Source organism: Carcharodon carcharias, chromosome 14, assembly GCF_017639515.1.
Source record: "Carcharodon carcharias isolate sCarCar2 chromosome 14, sCarCar2.pri, whole genome shotgun sequence".
NCBI classification, from domain to species: domain Eukaryota; kingdom Metazoa; phylum Chordata; class Chondrichthyes; order Lamniformes; family Lamnidae; genus Carcharodon; species Carcharodon carcharias.
The window spans coordinates 134,291,312-134,311,500 of record NC_054480.1 but is presented as its reverse complement, the minus strand read 5'-3'; the positions used below and the strand labels follow the sequence as shown (position 1 = coordinate 134,311,500).

Below are 20,189 nucleotides of genomic sequence, written 5' to 3'. Positions count from 1 at the left end.
TTCTGGCATGCACTAATTTCTCTCCTTGCTTTCATAGGCATGTCTAGGAAACAGGCAATGGAGTCCATGACCCTGGACCTCCGATCAAGCCCCGAAGAAACCTCTGAAGAGGAATCTGAAGGCACCTTCATTTAAGACCCATTACAGCGCTCACCCACACCCTCCACCAGCGCAGTGGGACCTAGCTTTAGAGTAGCCTCTAAATCTGGTGAGCATATCACACTGTCTGATCCACAGCAGGCAGTGGCAGGGACTTCCCAGGTCTCCAGCACTCAGAGGACTGCTGAAAGCCAGAAATCTGCTGAGTCCGAGTCAGGTGACAAGCCTCTGGACCTGGTCATGTCTCAGTTGCTGCAAAGGCAAGCTCGGGAACATCAGGAAGGGAAGTCCGCTGCACTCCTCAGATTGCAAGGCACAGTGGAGGAGTCCATCTGCCTTCAGGCTGAGGTGATAGCCCTGGCGTGTCAACGCATCGAGGTCAACACTGGTAAGATGGCAGCTGCCATGGAGACCTTGGTCGCTCCTGCACTGCTGCGCGGGCTGAACTCCATCAATGACACCAAAGTTGGCCTCTGCATACGCAAGAGTGGTGTAGGACAGCTTGATCTCACCCCAGCTATCCCTTCTCCTCAAGGAGTCAGCCAGGGGTCCTGGGGCACCCATAGGGAGGAGGATCAGCAGGTGCACACCCCAGGGCCATTCACCCAGGTGACTCCAGGAGTTCCTGGCCCATTGAATCCCCTCTTTCTGTGACACCTGCAGCTCGAGCTCCATAGGCTGAGAAGGGTGCCACTGCCACACAGCAGGCCCCCGAAAGCAGGCCTGGGCTCTCCAGGTCTCAGCCCTCCAGAAGATGCCCAGCAAGGTCATAGACAGGGCATAGCAGTCAGCAGGCTGCCTCTACTTCCAGTGTGGATGTCGGGGGAGCACCACGATGTAGCGGTAGAGTTAGGAAGGCTAAGAAGATGTAGCTGCACAGCCAGGGCATGGGTGTTAATCATTTGTACATACTGTTCACTATTGTCAATAAATTCCCAAGAATGTCTCCCTGCCTAGGATCCTTGTTCTGGTGAGCAGTGTTTGTGTCACTCAGATGTGATACCTTTCTGAACAAGATAAAGGCAGGTGTCTCAGTCCAGGGCCTCTTCCCTGTGCTTTGTGCAGCCTTCAGACCAAAGTGGTGGTCCGGCCTCACACTCACTGGACATATTAGTGATGCCTGCACCTTGATGGTGCTTATCATTGCTGCCAGAATGTCCTGGGCAGGCATCACAAAGTTCCATCATTCTCTCTGTGTGCTCTCGCACCTCTAAGGGGGGGCTAGCCCCCATCTCATCATCTGTGACCAGTGATGCTGTGCTCCTGAAGGGGTCAGGTGCTGAAGGCTGACAAAGGATCAGGTACATTTAATGTTTCATAGCTGCATCTGCAAATGACCCTAATCACAGAGCACAAGCAAGCTGCCCTCAGGCAGACAGAAGTCAGACATTCACAGAGGCTATGTGAAGACCTATGGAATGTCCTCACTGCATGTTGTCATCATTGTCCTAGAATCGAGCGACTATTAAGGTTTCTGCTGCATCTGCATGACAGGAGCCTTATCACAGATGGTATGTGCGCTGCCATCAGCCAGACTGGACTCAAACGTTCACAGACGCAATGTGAGGATCTATGGTGTCTCTTCACTACATGTCGTCATCATTCTCAAGAACCTTGCTGCTATGAAAGCCTCCTGAGTGCACCTGCCTCGGCTGACCAATGCGATGGCCTCATCGCTGTCATTGTTGCCTTCGAGGACCTCCTCACTCTCATCCCCGTTGACGTCCTCCACATCGGAGGAGGGGTGCAGCTCCTCCTCAGCCAACTCTTCTCTCTGTTGCAGTGCAAGGCTGTAAAGCACGCTGCAGGAGACGATGACGTGTGACACCCTCTACGGATTAAATTGCAGAGCTCTACCAGACCAATCCAGGCATCAGAACCTCATTTTCTTCATCCCGATGGTTTGCTCCACCAAGATGCGGGTTGCAGCATGATCCTCGTTATACCTTCACTGTTGCAGTCTGAGGCTGCTGCATGGGTGTCATCAGCCATGTCCTCTGCGGGTAGCCCTTGTCCCTGAGGAACCATCCCTGCAGCCTTTGTGGACCCTGGAAGATGTCAGGGGTCTAAGACTGACTGAGAATGTAGGAATCGTGAGTACTCCCTGGGAACTGTGTGCAGACCTCCAGGATGCGTTTGTAGTGGTCGCACACCAGCTGCACATTCAGTGAATGGAAGCCCTTGCGATTAACATAGTTGAACGTTTGTTGCGATGGAGATCTGAGCGCCATGTGAGTGCAGTCAATGGCACTCATGCACCTGTAGAAAACCTGAGGTCTGGGAAAATTCCAGCGCTCTTGCATCCTTACTTTCCTGGTCTTGGGTGAAAGGCACAAAGTTGTGTGCCTTCGCCTTCACAAAGATGGCATCTGTGACCTCATGGATGCATTTATGGGTGGAGGTTTGTGATATCCCACAGTGGTCACATGTGGAGCCACTAGCAAAAAAATTGAGCACCATGGTCACTTTCATGGCCATGGGTAGTGGATACCCTCCATGTCCCCATGGTGCCAAATCCTGTAGCAGCTGGCAGATGTAACTGGCCAGTTCCCTAGACATGCGCAGTCATCGGTGACACTGGTTCTCGGTCATCTACAGGACTGCAGAGCAGCGTCTATAGCCTCTGGGTCTAGCTAGATGCTGAACAGCGACGGCTCGCCGTGGCTCAGCGGCATGTGTGGGAGCCCCAGCCGCCGCTTCTTCCTGAGGGTGCTGCTCCTCTCTCTGCCCAGCCAGGTGCTCAGTCACTCTCTTCTCCTTCATCTCCACTCTGTGCATGTCAAGAGGCACACAGCTAGGTCACCAGGTTCCATGATCCTGATGTACTCCTGCAGGTTGAAAGAGAGAGACGCATTAGCTTGGGTGTTCTAAGAATCTCTCTTGGTTAAGTCTGAAGGCCTCTTAAAGCATTTCAGAGAGTGCTGGCCACCATTGGGATGGCCAGAGTTTAGTATGCTGGATGGCTACCCGAGACCCCACCCACCTCCGCCCCACTCCACCTGACGAATTGGTGGCAGCTTTGCCCACTGGACTGCATGCTGTGCTCTCAGCTCAAGCTCATGCAGTCTCCTAATTCTTACTGCAAGTCTGCACTGTTAGTTTAACCATGGAAGAGACTGGTCCAAATCTGAATAATGACATTGCAAGGGGCTGTAAGCACCTTCACCAGTGACTGCTCCACCAGTGACTGTTAAGAAACTGTGTGTTTATTTTTCCCAAATATTACTGGTAAAATTGGTAAGATTTTTATTATTGGAGAGGTGAAGTCCAAAGACATAGTGAAACAATGGGAATTTGCATTCAAAGGGGAAAATATGTATAAAGGAGAGAAGGCTGTCTGTAAGGGCAGGGATTCTAAGATCTAACATAAGTGTGAAAAGCCTCCAGCATCTAAGTCTCAAGCTGCTGCCTACAAGGAACCGAAGCTGAGAAAAACTCACTTTGAATTTGACTGTTCAATGTATTGTGTTTCTTCGCCTGGGTCTTTTAGAATTTATGGGCAGAATTTTCTGCCTGTCGGATAGGTGGGCCCGACCCAATCTCTGGCGGGCGGGGAGCCGATCCCCGCCAGCAAAGCGGGCCGTACCGCCATTTTACATGGGCGGGCCAATTAAGGCCCACCCAGTGTGACATCCAGCGGGAAGTGCTATGCGTTTCCTGTGCGAGCGGGGGGGATTCCTTAAAAGTGAAAGTGTGCTCTTTCACGCGTGCGTATGAAAGAGCGCACACCTCCCTGAGGCTAAGTGTTGCCTCAGGGAGATCGCTTCTACTTTGAAAAATATTAAAAATAGAAAAAAAAAATCCCTAACATGTGCCCCTCATGCGACAATGTCATATGAGATGGGACATGTTCATAATTTACATAATAACTTTATTAAAATTTTTAAACCCTACATGAAACCTCACCCCGCCGATGGATGAGGTTTCATGTTTACTCTATTTGCCACCGGGGCTCCTGGCCGACCTGCCAACCTTAAGGTTGGACGGGCAGGTCCTTTAATTGTTTAAATGATCCTGTCAATGGCCTTAATTGGCCATTGACAGGTCGGCGGGCCCGGAGCTGATTTTGCTGCGCCCCCGCCTTCCTGAAAATTTAAATGGGGCAGGATGACGTCGGGGGTTCTGCCTGACTTCATCCCGCGTCATTTTACGCGTCGGCGAGTGGGGCCCACCCCCTGCTTGCTGACAGCAAAATTCTGCCCTATGTGTCTTACTGTTGCCTTAACAGCGGTGTAACTAGGAGTTAGATTAACTAGGGGAGCTAGGAGTTATCATAGTAGTAATTTGTAAACCTATGTATGTGCTTAAAATCATTTTTTTAATTAATAAAAGTTTAATTTAGTTTTGTAAGAAACCTGTAAGTCTTGTTGGTCTTATTTCTACTTAATTCAAGGCATGCATCTTGAAATAAATACAAATTGTAAAATAGTTGTGCAGTTATTTCAAGTTTCCCTCTGGGATTTGAACAATCTGCTGTGCCATAACAATGTTGGCAAGCTTTGCAATATTGGATGCATCACAGCCAAGACCGATCCTGTCCTCATCTGATTCGATGCAGGGTCACCTAACTGTGAGCAGGAAGGCGAACCCCGCAATCATGTTACTTTCTCTAACCTGTGAATGCTAACCTGCGTTGTGGTGACCTATTACATTCTCAGGTGAGATTGGCTAATTTAAATAGAAACCAAGGGGCCCTTCCTGTTGCAAAATATTGGAATAGCATACTAGATGATAGCCAAATGTTTCCTTGTCAATGTGTTTAGTGCTGAAATAGCATCAAAGCCAGACTGCCATCATTCAGTGTAAGACAGAATCTCCTGGCCCTGCACAAGCAGTTTTAGAGGCTGGCACCCTATTTGCATGAAGATATTAATGGTGGGAAGGGTGAGGTGAGTTAAAGTTGTTACAGTTAAAAACTAGGAGCAGGAGCACATGGAAATAGCAAAACCTCCATGGATCAGTAGAATTTGGGTGCTAAGTGTCTTTGCTTTGTTCTTCTATTTTATTATCATAACTGCACTAAAAGATAGTATAAAACTGGAAATTTTAGCCCTGTGTATTTTATGACCGAGCTGTTAAGGGAGTGGTATAATTTTTTTTTTGATTGGTTCATGAGGCTAAAAACATCAAAAGAGTCATATAATTTTTCTTCTAAGTATTTTCCTGGCAAAATTAATATAATCTTCTAGAATTATTTTCAAGGCAGACTGATAGAGACAGTATAAGTTTACAATGTATGTCAAGCAATCCTTATTTGGGCGTTGCCATTCTGTCATGCTTCTAGATGATGTCTCAATTATAAAACCATTATGCCATCAAACTTGCAGCTAGACATTTCTACTAAGCTAAGCTTCATAACATGCAGATTCACAGAGCCTATACTTACAAATGCACAAATGCATTCTGAGAGAAATTTTCTGTGGGCAATCCTGTAGGAATAATGCAAAATCACAATATTATACGAACTAAGAAAATAATGTATGACTTCAAAATAGGGAATAATTCCTGTGTGCCTTGGTCTAATTATTCCGTGTCTTCTGCGGTTTCATTTGAGGACTGCCATTGAGCTTAACTCCCCATGTGCAGTGCTGCGCAAGATCGCTAGTTGTATATAGCAAGTTTTAATTCTGGCAGTGACTGTCTGCTTGGGAGGAAAGACATATGGCCAATTTTGCATCACAACAAAAACAGTTACTTTCAGTTAAATAGGAGAGTTGGGAATGTACAAACTGTTTGGTAGTTCTTCCAGAAGAGATTGGATGAGTAATTTGCTCATAATTATATTTTCAAAATAATTATATCAGATACATAACCATTATGAACAGTACATCAACATTAATTGATCCATGGGAAAATATTATAACCTGTTAGCCTAAAATAATGTAGATGTAAATAAATTCAGAGCATCTGGAGTCATGAAGGATTTTATTTTCCTATTTTGTAGTTTTTATTTATGAGTATAGATAACATAATAACATTTGTAGCTGCTTCCATGTTGCTGCAGCTTAAAATTGTGGTTTGGCTCCTGATCCATGCACCATACAAGAAATGGAGCCCATTATTTGGCATCCTTTTAAATAAGCTGATACTTTGCATGGTTGTGGAATAAAAATAGATACTTCAGAAAAAGGTGAAATCAATATAATAAAAAAAACACCAACTGTAATAGCTGAAAAACAAAGGGATATTTGAAGCACAATTATATCTTGCAAATTGCTCTATTCAGTGTAAAACATTTAACAGCTTTTCAGCTGCATTTTGAGTATTTGTGGAAATGTGACAGTACTGTTTTATGTCAAAAATACTGCTCCTTACTAAACTAAACAAAGTTACTATAAGACACAATCAACTGCATATTGCCTAAAGAAGATGCAGTAAAAAGACTGCTGTACACAAGATGTATTTATCTTCTACACGATATACTGGAAAGTCTTGAGTAATAGACTGGCAAAAAGATTCCTCACACATAAGTAATGCATAATGCCATATCGATCATTCTCAGTTAAAAAGCCATTTAATTGATTATAAATATTTGTAGCATGTCAAAAATGAGATTTGTTGCTATATCATCCTTTGAAATCCTACAGATAATTTGAAATTCATCTTACACTTGGCTGTTTGTAGCTTTATGTCATGCTTTATGTGGCACAATAATAGAGAATAACCTATTTGACAAAATTACAATAAATCTTTATCACACTATTTCCATTTTGCCTTAAAGCTTGAAATGCAACAGTTATTACACTTAGAAAATCAATTTCTTAAACATTGGCAGTTTATCTAATTGGGAAGAAATACCTTGCAATCATCTGTATAATAACCAAAGGCATAGTTGTGGAATTTATAAAGCATTCTACATATAAAAGTGAATATTTTCACCTATTAATAGCATCTACTAATACCAGACAGTTTGGCGTTTTGCTAATTATTTACATTAGCTACCTGTTTTTGCATAAAAGACATACATTATTGTTAAGGGGAAGCATATCTTACTGAATTTCAATATATCCCTAAGGGTATGAATTTTCACAGGGATTCCCCAGCTCATCCACCATAACTCTGGGGGAAAGAGACCTAGAAAATCAGAAAAAATCCAGACTATTTGGTAATATTTAGGATTACTTTGCAAATAAGTTGAATATTTTTCCCCTTAAGTTAAACACCTGTTTCTTCTGAACTTCTTAATGCTTCAGTTACATTTGTAGGATTTTTAAGCCTTTTGAGGTTTTGATGGCTTTGATGTGCTTTGTGACATTTAATGGAACTGTAGCTTACTGTGTGCCACCAAATTTCCGGACTTGTGAAAAATATACTCTTGAGAATGCTGGCATTTTAGGACATCAGTTGCATGCCTGATATTATCAAACTCTATGAATTCTACTATATGTTAAGGCAAAGGCTTGGGGTGAATTTTCACTAGTGCATTGAGTATGCATGGACACATTCATTGTTTGCACAAGCATCACCTAGATTTTAGCCCATTAACACAGATATTTATTTCTGATCCTGCAGATGGTATTGTTAATGTACTAGTCAGCACACACAAAGGGAAATTAGTTTCTCACCTCTTCTCCCCACTCCCCTGCACACCCCCCCTCCACACACTGCATGTATAAACATTAGATTATGAAGCTCTATGTGACATGATTTATATGTCACTGGACTAACTCAAAACATGACTAATATAAATGGAACATAAATGATATACCACAAGCTTTCATAATGGGCTGAATAATACAGGGTGGGGTCGGGCGGGGAGGGGGTAGATGGCTCACCGCCCTGGAAGCAAAGTCGACATGCTCCACTCCAACCTGCCCCGTAGCCATAAATAGCTGTGGGCAGGCTACATGAGGGACAACTGGGACTTCTGCCCCTCACTGGGCAGAGGTCCTACCCTCTGAAGCTACAGGCTAATCGGATTGGCTAGCAGCACCATCAGTCCCGGCAGCACCAAGAACACATCAGTGGCTGCTGCCGGGACTTCAAGAGAAGAAGGAAGAAGCCCATGGATTCCTGGGGCAAGTAAGTCTGGGGTCTTGGACAGGGAGTGGGGGTGGTGGTGGGTGGGGGGGGGGGTTGCATGGGTTCAAGGCTGCGGGCAAATAGGAAGGAAATAAGTGGGGGGTTTGATCTTAGGGGGGGCCACCCTGTAATCAGCAAATGGCAGACGCAGAAGATAAATCCCCCCTTTCCTCCAGCCCTTTGATAAACTATTAAAAAAATCACGCAGCCTGTTCCCGCCCAGTTGCCTACGCCAAACAGTTTATGGTGTGAGCAGCATATTATCAGGCTCAATTGGCTTGGTAACAAGCCTAACTGACCCTATATTTGAATATGGTGGGAAAGTTGCCGATTTGGTGCCTTCCCACCCTCTGTATTATGGGGACGAACTTGGGGGTGGGTGTGTAGGTGGAGGTGGTGGGGTGGGCACTCACCCTATTTTATGTACCCCCTGCTTACCCAAACACACCCAGGAGCACGTAAAATACAGCCCAAGGTATATTTTTGTTTCCTCATGTAAGTTTTAACATGTACACAGTTATAAGAGATGAGTTTCATTGAGCATTAGACTGAACACTTTAAGAAATATATATTTATAAAAACCATAGTATTCAAAACATTCAGTTTCAAACATGCCTCAGGTGGGACAGAATTTTAGTTAAACTAATATGTATTTACTGATAAATGGCGAGAAGGTATCTTTAACTCTGACTCAAAATTAAAATGAAGATCCGACCTTGTGTGTGACCTCTGGCTGCATGCATTTTTCCTAGATCGTCATATTTTAACAGTTGTTACATTCCTATAGGTTTACACATCAGTTAAATTTACTGATTGCTATGTTTAAGTGTTTATTAAGACCATTACATTTTAAGGAAATTAAACTGATATTGTTAATTAATTGCTGCATTTTGTCAGGAGTCAGTCGGTCCAATACACTCAAAAATAACTTTCTTATTAATTTTAATTGAATTGAGTGCTGATGACAGAAACAAGGCTGACAAAGTGTTCCAGCAATAAAATTGGAAATGTACAGTGGGTCAGCCAGTACCTGAAAGATAGGTTCATCTTCTGTCAAATATAGGATAGAGACAGTTAATTCCCAGGCTTCAAATCAATCTTTCTGATTTGAAAGCAAAACACTGAGAAGCCACTGAAACAATGGGAGTTTGACAAACTCTCCCAAAGGCAAACAGGTTAATCATCAAAACTGTTATACCATATTTGATGGATGGCTCATTAGCATATTTCAAAAACTCCAGAAAATATTTGCACCTGAAATTTTCATGGATTGAGCACAGTAAATGGCTGGCCAGATAATTCAGCTGCCATGGGAGCCATACCAAGGTATTCTTAATTGACAATTGATGAGCCAGTCCTTGATAGAGAGCTGGGGGAGGAGTTGAGATTAAGCTTTTGGATTTTCCACTCTCTATCCCTGGATAAAAAATGTGAGTCTATGATACGTTTCAGAATCAAACAATTAAACAGGCAGGATACACTTTCTTTCTAAGGGAGTAACAATCAAGTTAAGGGAGGCTCATATCAAGGGCATACTTCTGATGTTACAAGGAGGGATAAGAAAAGATAAGGCTTAATATTATCACGGTATTCTGTTGTCTTGAATTCAATACGAAATTAACCAGTTTGTTATTTTACAATTGGTCTCATCTCATTAATATGCTTATCAGTTGGTCTGTCAGAAGATAGGAGAAAAAACAAGGAGCACATATGATATTACAGAATATATTAACACAAGAGGACTTACTGTTATGCTCCCTGGGCCATGTTTACCATATCAGCAAATACTGAGTAGCAGCAGTATACTCTGCTTGTAGAGGACATAAGGTTCACTGTTAGCGTGGCCAGTAATGCTGACCTTAAGAGAACAGGGAAGACTTGATAGCTATAACAGCCTATCTTTCTCCTTCACGTGCGTACTGACCTGCTGTGGATTTCCAACAATTTCTCTTTTCATTTCAGATATCTAAAATTATTTTATCTTTTATTGTCACTGTACATTATTGTCTCATTTATCAAATCGTAGTAAATATATAGTTAGAGTGTAAGCAAAATCTTTAGTATATTTATTTGTATGGTCCTTGCTCTGGTCTGCTTTTTGTTACCTCAGTACATCTATTTAACCAAAGTCTTTGGACCAACTGAAGGTTTTCACACCTGACCCAGTAAATATCTTCATTATTTTGTGATAAAGGCTTTAAATCACTTAAATTAATCAAATGCCATTTGCCACTAAGTCAAAGCATCTGCCATCATAAATAATTAGAGTGGACATTATATCCAACAAATGGACTAAAGGATGGTTGGATACAGATGCTATGTTTTGTATTGTAAAGTTGCAGTGATCCTAGATTTATGCTTTACACTATTATTAGTTTACGTTGGGTACTACAGCATAAAATACTATAAATATATACATCTTCACACATGAATTAAAGGTCTGCCATATTTATCCCACTCAGGAAGATGTGGAACATTCTTTGTAGAACCATTTTTTTTGTTGCAAAACATGCCATCACCGTCAGTTTTGGAAGGCAAGTTTTGAGCCATTGAACCTTGCCAGCATTCTTTGCATATCTCCCATGAGGCAGACAGTCTTTGGAAGCTAATTGCAAGAGTTTGGCTATGATTTTTGCCCATTTTCCTTTTTGGGACTCTGCTCTTGGATGGAACAGGAATTACGTCTTCCCTTGGTGCTTTCATGATTGTTGTGGGTATGGCTGCTGGCATTTCCCAGTCGGCTTGAGGCTACTACAGCCTTAACAGCTGCCTGTCAAAACAAAACCAAAACAGCACAACACCTTATTTTTTTAAATAAGTACTGCACCACACTGGAAAGCTTAATCAAATATATACCATAATTTATTTAATGTTTCTTTCCAGCTGTAAGCCAGAAGATAATCATTTGCATGAAACACAGTTCTGAGAAGGACATAAGGTGCCAGTGAAAGAATTGTCAGTATACTTCCGCTGCAAATTAACTTTTTGACTATTTAAGTATTATTTTTACATCAAAATATAAGGAAAACTAAAACATTATCAACAGCAGATGTATCAGGTGTAAATGCCAATCATATAATACTAGCAAAGAATCCTATCTACTAAGCATACTCATTGGCCCAGATCTTCCGGGTAGCAGCAGGAAATGATCATCAGATTGCCGCTTCACTTGAAAATTCCCCTGACTTGCCACTGCTCCGCACTTCTTCCAAGACCTTCCAAGTCCGGCTTTCATAGAAATGCGCAGCACAGTGTCATTTGGGGAACTCTGTTGGAGCAGAGTTGGGGGAAGACGAGTCTTGTCCACTTTTTACGGCACTAGCTACCTTATGATAAGTTTAAATGTCCAGATATTGAATGTGAATGGGTAGGTGACTAGATGGGTAAGTGGGTAAGGTAGGTAGATGAGTAAAATGGTTAAGGGAGTACGTGGATAGTGGGGTAAGCGGCTACGTCGGTAAGATAGGTAGTATAGGTAGGTGGATGAGATGGTAGGTGGGTGGGTTGGTAGATGGGTTGGGGTAGTTGGGTGGGGGTGAGCGGAGTTAGTTGGGTAGTCGGGAGGGTTAGTCAGGTCGGGGGTGTAGTCCAGGGCCAATTATGGAAGTCGGGGGTTAGTTGCAGGGTCGTGGGGAGGTAGTCAGGGGGTCAGTGGGGTAGCTGGTTGGTCAGGGCGGGGACAGTTGGATGGTCAGATAGGATGATTGTGGGGGTCAGTTGTGTAGTTACCCAGATGTTAGACCAGGTTTTAATCTTTCTAACATTTCCTGGATAACTACCCAGGTAAGCCACATGGATCTGTCCCAAGACTTTTACTCTAGCTCCGAGGGGAGGGTCCTGGCAGCAGCGGAATTGCCTTTTGGAAGATGAAACTTCCTGGGCAATTCCCACAGAGGCCAGTGCATCAGGACTTCCACAGGGTCCTGACGCGCATCTTTGGTTGTACATCTGGTCTTTAACGATTCGGAGACCAGAAGATTTGGCTCAATATCCACTGGGTTAGAGTTTGCAGTCCATTTAGTTAAAATTCAGAAATTTTCGGAAGTAGATTCATATCTGGGCTTTCTCTTACGGCAAATTCCTGTTTTCCACCGAGCCTGCAATAAAATAAAGTGCTTTCCCAAGGGGAGCATTTTTAGTAATGTAATGTGCAACTGATGTAATTGATCAATGGCATACTTACTTGCCAACAATTGAACTTGGCATGAATTGGAGAAATTACATAAACTAATCTTGTATTTCCTTGTCTAGGAGGCTAAGTCATGATGTGAATGAGGTTTCTAGGATTTTAAAAGGAACTGACAGGAAAAGATAGAGAGAAACTTTTGCTGCTGATGGGAAAGATTAGGACAAGAGGACATAATCATAAAATCAGAAGCAGACCATTCAGAAGAGGCTAGGAAACTTATTCAGAAAAAGGATGATAGAAATGTGGAGCTCTCCTTCAAAAGTAGTATATTTATAATTTTAAATCTGAGATCGATAGATTTTTGCTAGACAAGGATATTAAGGGACATAGAACTTAGACAGGAAAATTGAGTTAGGATACAGAACAGCCATGATCTAACCGAAGGCTTGAGAGGCTTACACCTATTCCTATAAATCATTCCTGAATTTACTTCAGGTTTGGAAGGCCAATTCCTAATAGAATCTCCAAAGCCTGCTCTGAGTTTGTTGGGATTAATTTGTGCATTGATATCCTGATATCATGATGTTTGAGCAGTGATGTTTAATTTATTTTGGTGCCAGTAAAAGATTGCAAACATTTGTCCTCATCTTCCAAACAGCGACAATGATCGTGGATTGCTGCTGTGCATGTAAATTCCCCCAAAATGACACTGCTCCACATTTTTCTGGGACCTTCCGAGCCCAGCTTTTCCAGAAACACGTGGTGCAGCATCCATCAGGGGATTCTGTCAAAGTGGAGCAGAGTCGGAGGAAGACAGAACGTGCCCTAGCTGCCATATGGTAAGTTTAAATGTCCAGTCTTTCAATGTTAGTGGATGAATGAGTGAATGGGTAGGTGGAGAGGTGGGTGAGGTCAGAAGGTGGGTTGAGAGGGTGGTCAGGTCGGGGGCTAGTTAGATCTGGTCGGGGGGTGGTTAGTTGGGTGAGATAGTCAGGTTGGGGGGACTGGTTAGTCGGGTCAGGGTTGTAGTCATGATGGGGTGAGGTAGTCATGATGGGGTGAGGTAGTTGGGTCAGGGGAGATAGTCGGGTGGAGGGCATTGTCAGGTTTACTTGGAGAGAGGTAGTCGAGCAGTCGGGGAGGTTAATTAGATTGGGTCGGGGAGGTAGTCGAGGGGGCTGTATGGGGGGATGTCAAGTTGGGCTGGGGGCTTATTTGGGAGGTCCGGGGATAGTTGGGGAGTTAGTGTAAGTGATTGGGAGGGTCAGCTGTGGAGTTACCCATGAGTTAGATAAGGTTTTAATCTGCCTAACATTTCCTAGGTAACTACCCAGCTAAGTACATTGGAACTGTCCCAAGTGTCCAACTCTAACTCAGCATCGGAGACATTCATGAAAGGTCCTGGGGAACAGGGGAATTGCCCATCAGAAGTTGAAACTTCCCAGACAATTACCACATTGGTCAGTAAGTCAGGACTTCCACAGGGTCCTGACGCAAATCTTTGATTGTATGTCTGGTCTTTGACGATCTGGAGAGCGGAAGATTTGGCCCATTATCTGCAGAAGAGGCAATCAATTTGGGAATAATATTAGATGTGGTTACAATTTGTTTTTCCCCAATCTTGCTCAACTTTGTCCTTTGGGGCTTAAGCTGCCGAAAACAATGTTGCCACTTTGATTAATGATCTGCAGTTTAGATCTCTAACAACCAAGCACTATAGATTAAACTTTTAGTTCTGACAATTCAATCTGGCTTAAACCTATTTACTCATCATCTTTATCATTGTGGCAAAGTGGCATCTGCTTCATTGCAGTACTAAAGATGGTAGGTGAATGCTCCTTGAACGAGTCAGTAAAGCTCCTAAACGTACATCTATTGATAGAATACTATAACTTACAACTTCAAACTAGAGTGGTAATATTAGTTTCCAATTAGAACTAATTCCCACTGTTTCTATGTGTGTGTGTGTGTGTGTGTGTGTGTGTGTGTGTGTGTGTGCGTGTGTGTGTGTGTGGCAAGGGTTGGAAAATTTTAGGACAGAAATTTAGTCCAGGATGGATATATGCAAACCCAACCTTCTTTAAAATCTACTTTATTGCAAACTTTCCTGCTTATTGTTCATTTACTCACTTTAAGTTTGCGTCTTGCATTAAATTCTTGCATTTTCTTCTGAGCATTGTCCATGTGAGCAATATTAGCTGCCTTCCCAGTCACCCAGGGGTGTTGCAGGGCCTGATGAACTGTTAGCCGTTTCTGTGGATCTTGCACTATCAGTTTTCTGACCTGCAAGTAGACCCAACATCTCAGAAGTAGCACTAGAATGAACCTTTACTGGTTCTGAATCAAAGCATTATAATTTATTTAACATGGCCTTGAACAAAGACCATTTCAACATTCAAAGTTTATTTTTCAAAACCTGAGAACTTTTTTAGTGTGCTGTTTTCTTCTTCGGTCACTAAGTTTATTGTTTTTTTAATTTTTTTGCTATAACCTAAATATTTTCAAACCCAAAGGGAGAGGAATATTTAAAATAATCTGCCAGGCCAAATGATGCAGATGAAAAATTCAGGGGCTCAAAACACAGTTGGATGCTATGGTAGGATATTTAAGGCTTTAGAGTGATGAGCTTCAATGGCCTTATAAGTAAAGTGTAACAATTTGTTGGTATAGACAACAATGAGACCTTACAGGTCAGAAATAGCCACTACCCAACTCTATCCAATGCAATTTGCCCAAAACTGACCAAACCAGCGGGAAAGATCAAGAATTTCATGTGCAAATTACTCCAGCGTAAATAGAGCTTCTGTGATCTTTTGCACTAGTTTAAAATATTGATGGAAGCTGTCCCTGCTCAGAAAAATGGCCTTGCCCCAAATTGAAATATTCACCACGGCATGTATTTTCAATAATTGCAAGCCCGCAAGAGGGCCTTAAAGTTAGATTTTTCTTTTCAGAGGGAAGGATGCCAATAGACACATTTTTAAAGCTCCTAAATACATGTTTTTTAATTTACTAAGAGACTGACTGCAGCTGATAAGTAGTTCTGCATAATTTTTAAAGTCATTTTCAGTTTTTCAAAATCAGGGCTTGAATATTTCGGATGGCGGGTTTCTCATGCCGCCATCTGAAGAGTTGGCAGGGAACACATCCCTGCCGACTCTGATGAAAGATCTTCGGGTCGGTGATAGTCAAATGAGTTTGAGTGGAAACTTGAGCAAAAATTTCACTTTGCAAAATTACAATTTTGAACTCATTTTGCACTCAGATTGCCAGTTGTGCTCAAAGCGGAAACTCTTGACCCTACTGCATTACATGCGGTGAAACCGTACAACACCAAATTAAACTGCTTTACAAGATTATTGCAAAGGTGTTCTCCTAATTCAGATCTGGTAATAGGCACTTTAATAATAGTGAAATGATCAAAGTGTTCTGAGTATTGCTGAAAAAAGAGACATGTCAAAGCTTTTCGTCTCGCACTCTTCAGGAGACACTGCAAGAAACCAATATGGGGGAAGACTACAATTTATACTATTTATGAAAGAGTGCTGGTTGGTTGGCAAGTGGACTCTGATTGGTAGATGTGTTGCCATGGAGAATGCACCAGTGATGGTGACTGACGGTTAACTGCCAACCATTGTTTGAAATGTAAACCAGGCAGCTTGACCTTGACTGGTCAAGGCATTGTCCTGAGGAATGAGTCAGCAAGTGGCTGTTACTTATTTTGTTAGCTGAAACAGGCGCAATGTACATGCAAATGCACAACTGCGTGTACTGGAAGCTACATGGATTAATACTCAGGGCCGCAGACAGAAAGAACATGTATACACATTGCGCCTGTTTCAGCTAAACAAAATAAGTGATAAGAGACAAGTCACAGACCGGTGGAGGAATGCCCAAAATCAAGGTCCTCACGGACTTTGAAAACAGAGCCATCAGGCTGGCTGGTGAGGATCTGGACTGGTCTTGTGCTGACGGTGAGGTCGGCGCTGCTCTACCAAGTGAGGATCCAGCAGTGCAACATCTATCAGACAACAATGCCTTGAGTATGTGTCCTCTTTCACAGGTCACTGCCATGCTCTAATTATCTCTTCTTGCTTTCGCAGGCATATCTGCCAAACAGCAGAAAGAATCCATGACCCAGGGCCTCCAATCAAGCCCTGAAGAAACCTCTAAAGGGGAATCTGAAGGCACCCTCCTCGGAGTTCCGTCACAGTGCTCACAGCGCTCACTCACACCCTCCACCAGCGCAGAGTCACACACCTTAGTGGGACACAGCTTTGGAATAGACACGGGATCACAATCTGGTGAGCACATCACCCTATCTGATCCACAGCAGGCGGCAGCAGGGACTGCCTGGGTCCCTGACATTCGGAGGACTGCTGGAGGCTAGAAATTTGTTGAGTCCGAGTCAGATGACGAGCCTCTGGAAACGATCATGTCACAGTTGCTGGAGCTGTAAAAGCAAGCTTGGGATGTCCGCTGCACTCCTCAGATTGCAAGGCACGATGGAGGAGTCCGTCCACCTTCAGGTTGAGGTGATAGTGCCAGCATTGCAAGGCACCAAGGTCAGCACTGGTAGGATGGCGGCCGCCATGGAGACCTTGGTCCAGGATGTCGCTCCTGCATTGCTGTGTGGTCTCAATTCCATCATTGGCCTAAAACAGCGTGTACGTGAGAGGAGTGCGGGGCAGCTTGGTCTCACTACAGCTACCCCATCCCCTCAAAGAGTCAGCCAGGACCCCGCGGGCACCCATAGGGGGAGGATCAACAGGTACACACTCTGGGCCCTTCCACCCAGGTGACTCTGGGAGTGACCGGCCCATCCGAATCCCCACTTCCTGTGATGTCAGCAATTCTAGCTCCACAGGCCGAGGAGGGTGCCACTGCCATGCAGCAGGACCCAGAAAGCAGTCTGGGGCTCTCCAAGTTGGGGCTCTCCAAGTCTTGGCCCTCCAGAGGACGCCCGTCAAAGTCATCACAGACAGGCAGTCTGCAGGCTTCTTCCGCCTCTGCTGTGGATGTCCAGGGAGTACCAAGATGTACAGGCAGGGTTAGGAAAGTTGAGGAGAATTAGTTGCGCCCAAAGTGGAAACTCTAGTGCACCACATTTTTAAAAGTTCATTTATGGGATGTGGGCGTTGCTGGCAAGGCCAGCATTTATTGCCCATCCCTAATTGCCCTTGAGAAGCTGGTGGTGAGCTGCTACTTTCAACCGTTGCAGTCCACGTGGTGTAAGTACATGCACAATGCTGTTAGGGAGGGAGTTTGAGGATTTTGACCCAGCGACAGTGAAGGAACAGGGTCCATTTCCAAGTCAGGATGGTGAGTCACTTGGTGGGTAAATTCCTGGTGGTGGTGTTCCTATGTATTCGCAGCCCTTGTTTTTCTAGATGATAGTGGTCATGTGTTTCCACCTAATGATGGAAGGCCATTGATCAAGCAGCGGAAGATGGGTGGACTGAGGACACGACGCTCAGGAACTCCTGCAGTGATATCCTGGAACTGAGATGATTGACCTCCAATGTTGGGGAAGGAACCAATTAAAGGAGTTCAATTGCTAATGATCGATTAATGACCTAATTGAGGTCATTGTACCCATTGAGTTGTATAAAAGGGATAACAGGTGAGACTAGTTCTGTCTGTAGAGAGGTTTATGAACAAGAAGTAAAATTCTATCCCTTGGTCTTTATTGCCTAAAAGCTATTGGAGCTTAACAGTGGTAGCAGAGGATGGTTGCTGCTTGTAAGTAAAAAGATTGGAAACTAAGGGGGGGATTTTTCCACCCTCGTCGGGCAGGCGCAGTGGGCAGGCCTGGGGGTGGCTGCATAACGGTCCGCCACCCGTGATCGGGCCCTGACTGCAAATTCACGCTGGCTGGCCAATTAATGGCCAGCCAGTGTGAATCGTGTACTACAACCCTCAGCGCTGCCTGGGTGAGGGGGGTGGTGAACACAGTAGTCAGTGCATGCGCACAGGAGCTCTCAGTGAAAGCTCCCTGAAGGCACAGAGCTGCCTCAGGGAGCTGAAGATTTTTAACATGAAAAATAAAGGATGGAAAAATAATGAAAACATGTCCCTGCTCATGTGACTCTGTCACATGAGCAGGGACATTTTAAAAATTAGTTTTAAAAGTTTTTTAAAATCACTGGTCAAAACCCTATCCCACCCGTGGATGAGGTTTTGCAAAAAATGCAAAGGCCGCTGCCCACCTGTCAACTGAGCAGCTGGACGGACAGTGAAAAATTTTAATTATTTAAGGGCCTTAATAGGTCTCTTAATTGTCGGTGTGCGCGCTGCCGACTCTCGTGCATGCCCGCTGAGTGAAATGTTGCGAGAGTGCGTGATGACCTGATGTCATCGAGCAGTATTTTAGTCCCATCTGGGTTGGGCGCGTGCCTGCCTGCCTGCCTGATGAGGGAAAAATTCTGCCTTAAGCTTTCTTCAGATAAGACACTGTGTATTTGGAGTTAACTTTAAGAGCAGAGTGGTTTGGAGTCACTCAAAAATGGCTGAATCAAAATGTAGAGTGTTGGGGTATGATTACCTACCAATGTTTTCTGAGCGTCAATCACATGACCAATGGACAAATGAAGTAACTATGTGGACATGGGTTACCTCCTTGCAAAGAAAAAAACAGGGAATGGCATTGGCACATACGCTACCGTATGAAAGCAAAATAAGATGTAAAGTATTTTTGGAGTTGGAGCCTGAGCATTTGGACACATATGAAGGTTTGGAAACATTATTACATTTTATGGTTAAGATCTATCAGAAGGATGGCTTATTGTGTGCTTATGAAGCGTGGTCAGATTGGGAGAAATCTAGAAAGCTGGAGGATAGTTCCATAGAAGATTACATAATGGAATTCAGTAGACTCTATGCAAGATTTCAAAAATTCCATTTGGAGTTTCCCCAATCAGAGCTGGCAATTAAGTTACTAGACTATGCTAGTGTGTTGAATATAGACAAGCTTCTAGTTTTGATGGGAGTTAAATTTGCGGAAAGACACACACTTCTAGAACAGACGTCCGAAGCTCTTAAAAAATAAAAAAATTCCTTGGGAAACATTCCTTTCTGGCAGCGTTCATGGTGCAAATAGGTCATTTGGGGGCTAAGACAGAAAATGGAGGATACAATGTTAATGGGATGGCCAGATTGTCTAGAAACAGGGTGCAGGTGTCAGTATGGAAGGAGATTTGTAACTAGAAACAATGAGCACAGAAATACCTGTGACAGTTATGGCAGGAGAAAAGAATTGGGGAATTACAAAAAAAGGATGAACCCCAGAAATGCCCAGGGTCTGGTCAATTGGTGTTTTAGATGCAATTCAAAATACCATTATGCAATGAACTGTGCTAAACGATATAATGTGTTTGAAATAAAACATGAGACAGAAGACTCAGAAGAAGATGGAGATATTGACCAAAGATAGAGCATTGTATTAGTTACAAGACGATTCAGTCCGGTGATAAATATCTTGGTTGCAGAGTTCTTCAACTGTGTGGTGCTAGATAGCGGATGCACGTCTACATTCTGTGGAATAGACTGGTTAAAATGCTACCTGGACTCCTTAAACGACAAGGACCGGAATAAGATTAAGGAATTTGAGAGTTCCACCAGCTTTAGATTTGGAGATGATAATACCCTAAAATCTTTAAAAAGTGTAGTGATTCCCTGTAAGATAGCTGGAGTCAATCATTTCATCAGTATGTAGGTAGTGTCCCACATGATACTGTTACTGTTGAGCAGGCCATCGAAGAAGAAAGCACAAATTAAGTTGGACATGGAGAACGACAAGGCTTGTTTTTGGAAAACCCATGGATTTGCAATTTACACAATCTGGACACTACTGTATTCCTTTAATGAAACCTAACTTTTCTACTAAGGAGGTCAAAGAATTGTTATTAGCGTCAGGAGATAGGAATTTAGAAGACAAAAA

The 20,189-nt window shown here is 43.5% G+C and overlaps 1 protein-coding gene across 1 annotated transcript in view; it reads right to left on the bottom strand.

The window, feature by feature from the left end:
* Positions 1-10,633: 10,633 nt before the first annotated feature.
* The window catches only part of LOC121287288 (calcium/calmodulin-dependent protein kinase type IV-like), a 182,334-nt gene continuing 172,778 nt past the window's right edge, over positions 10,634-20,189 (bottom strand). Inside the window, exons 10-11 of the mRNA XM_041205024.1 lie at positions 14,381-14,533; positions 10,634-10,891 (exon numbers count right to left, since the gene is read on the bottom strand). Of these exons, the coding sequence (XP_041060958.1) occupies positions 10,745-10,891; positions 14,381-14,533 (300 nt within the window). The 3' untranslated portion in view covers positions 10,634-10,744. The remainder of the gene's footprint in view (positions 10,892-14,380; positions 14,534-20,189) is intronic.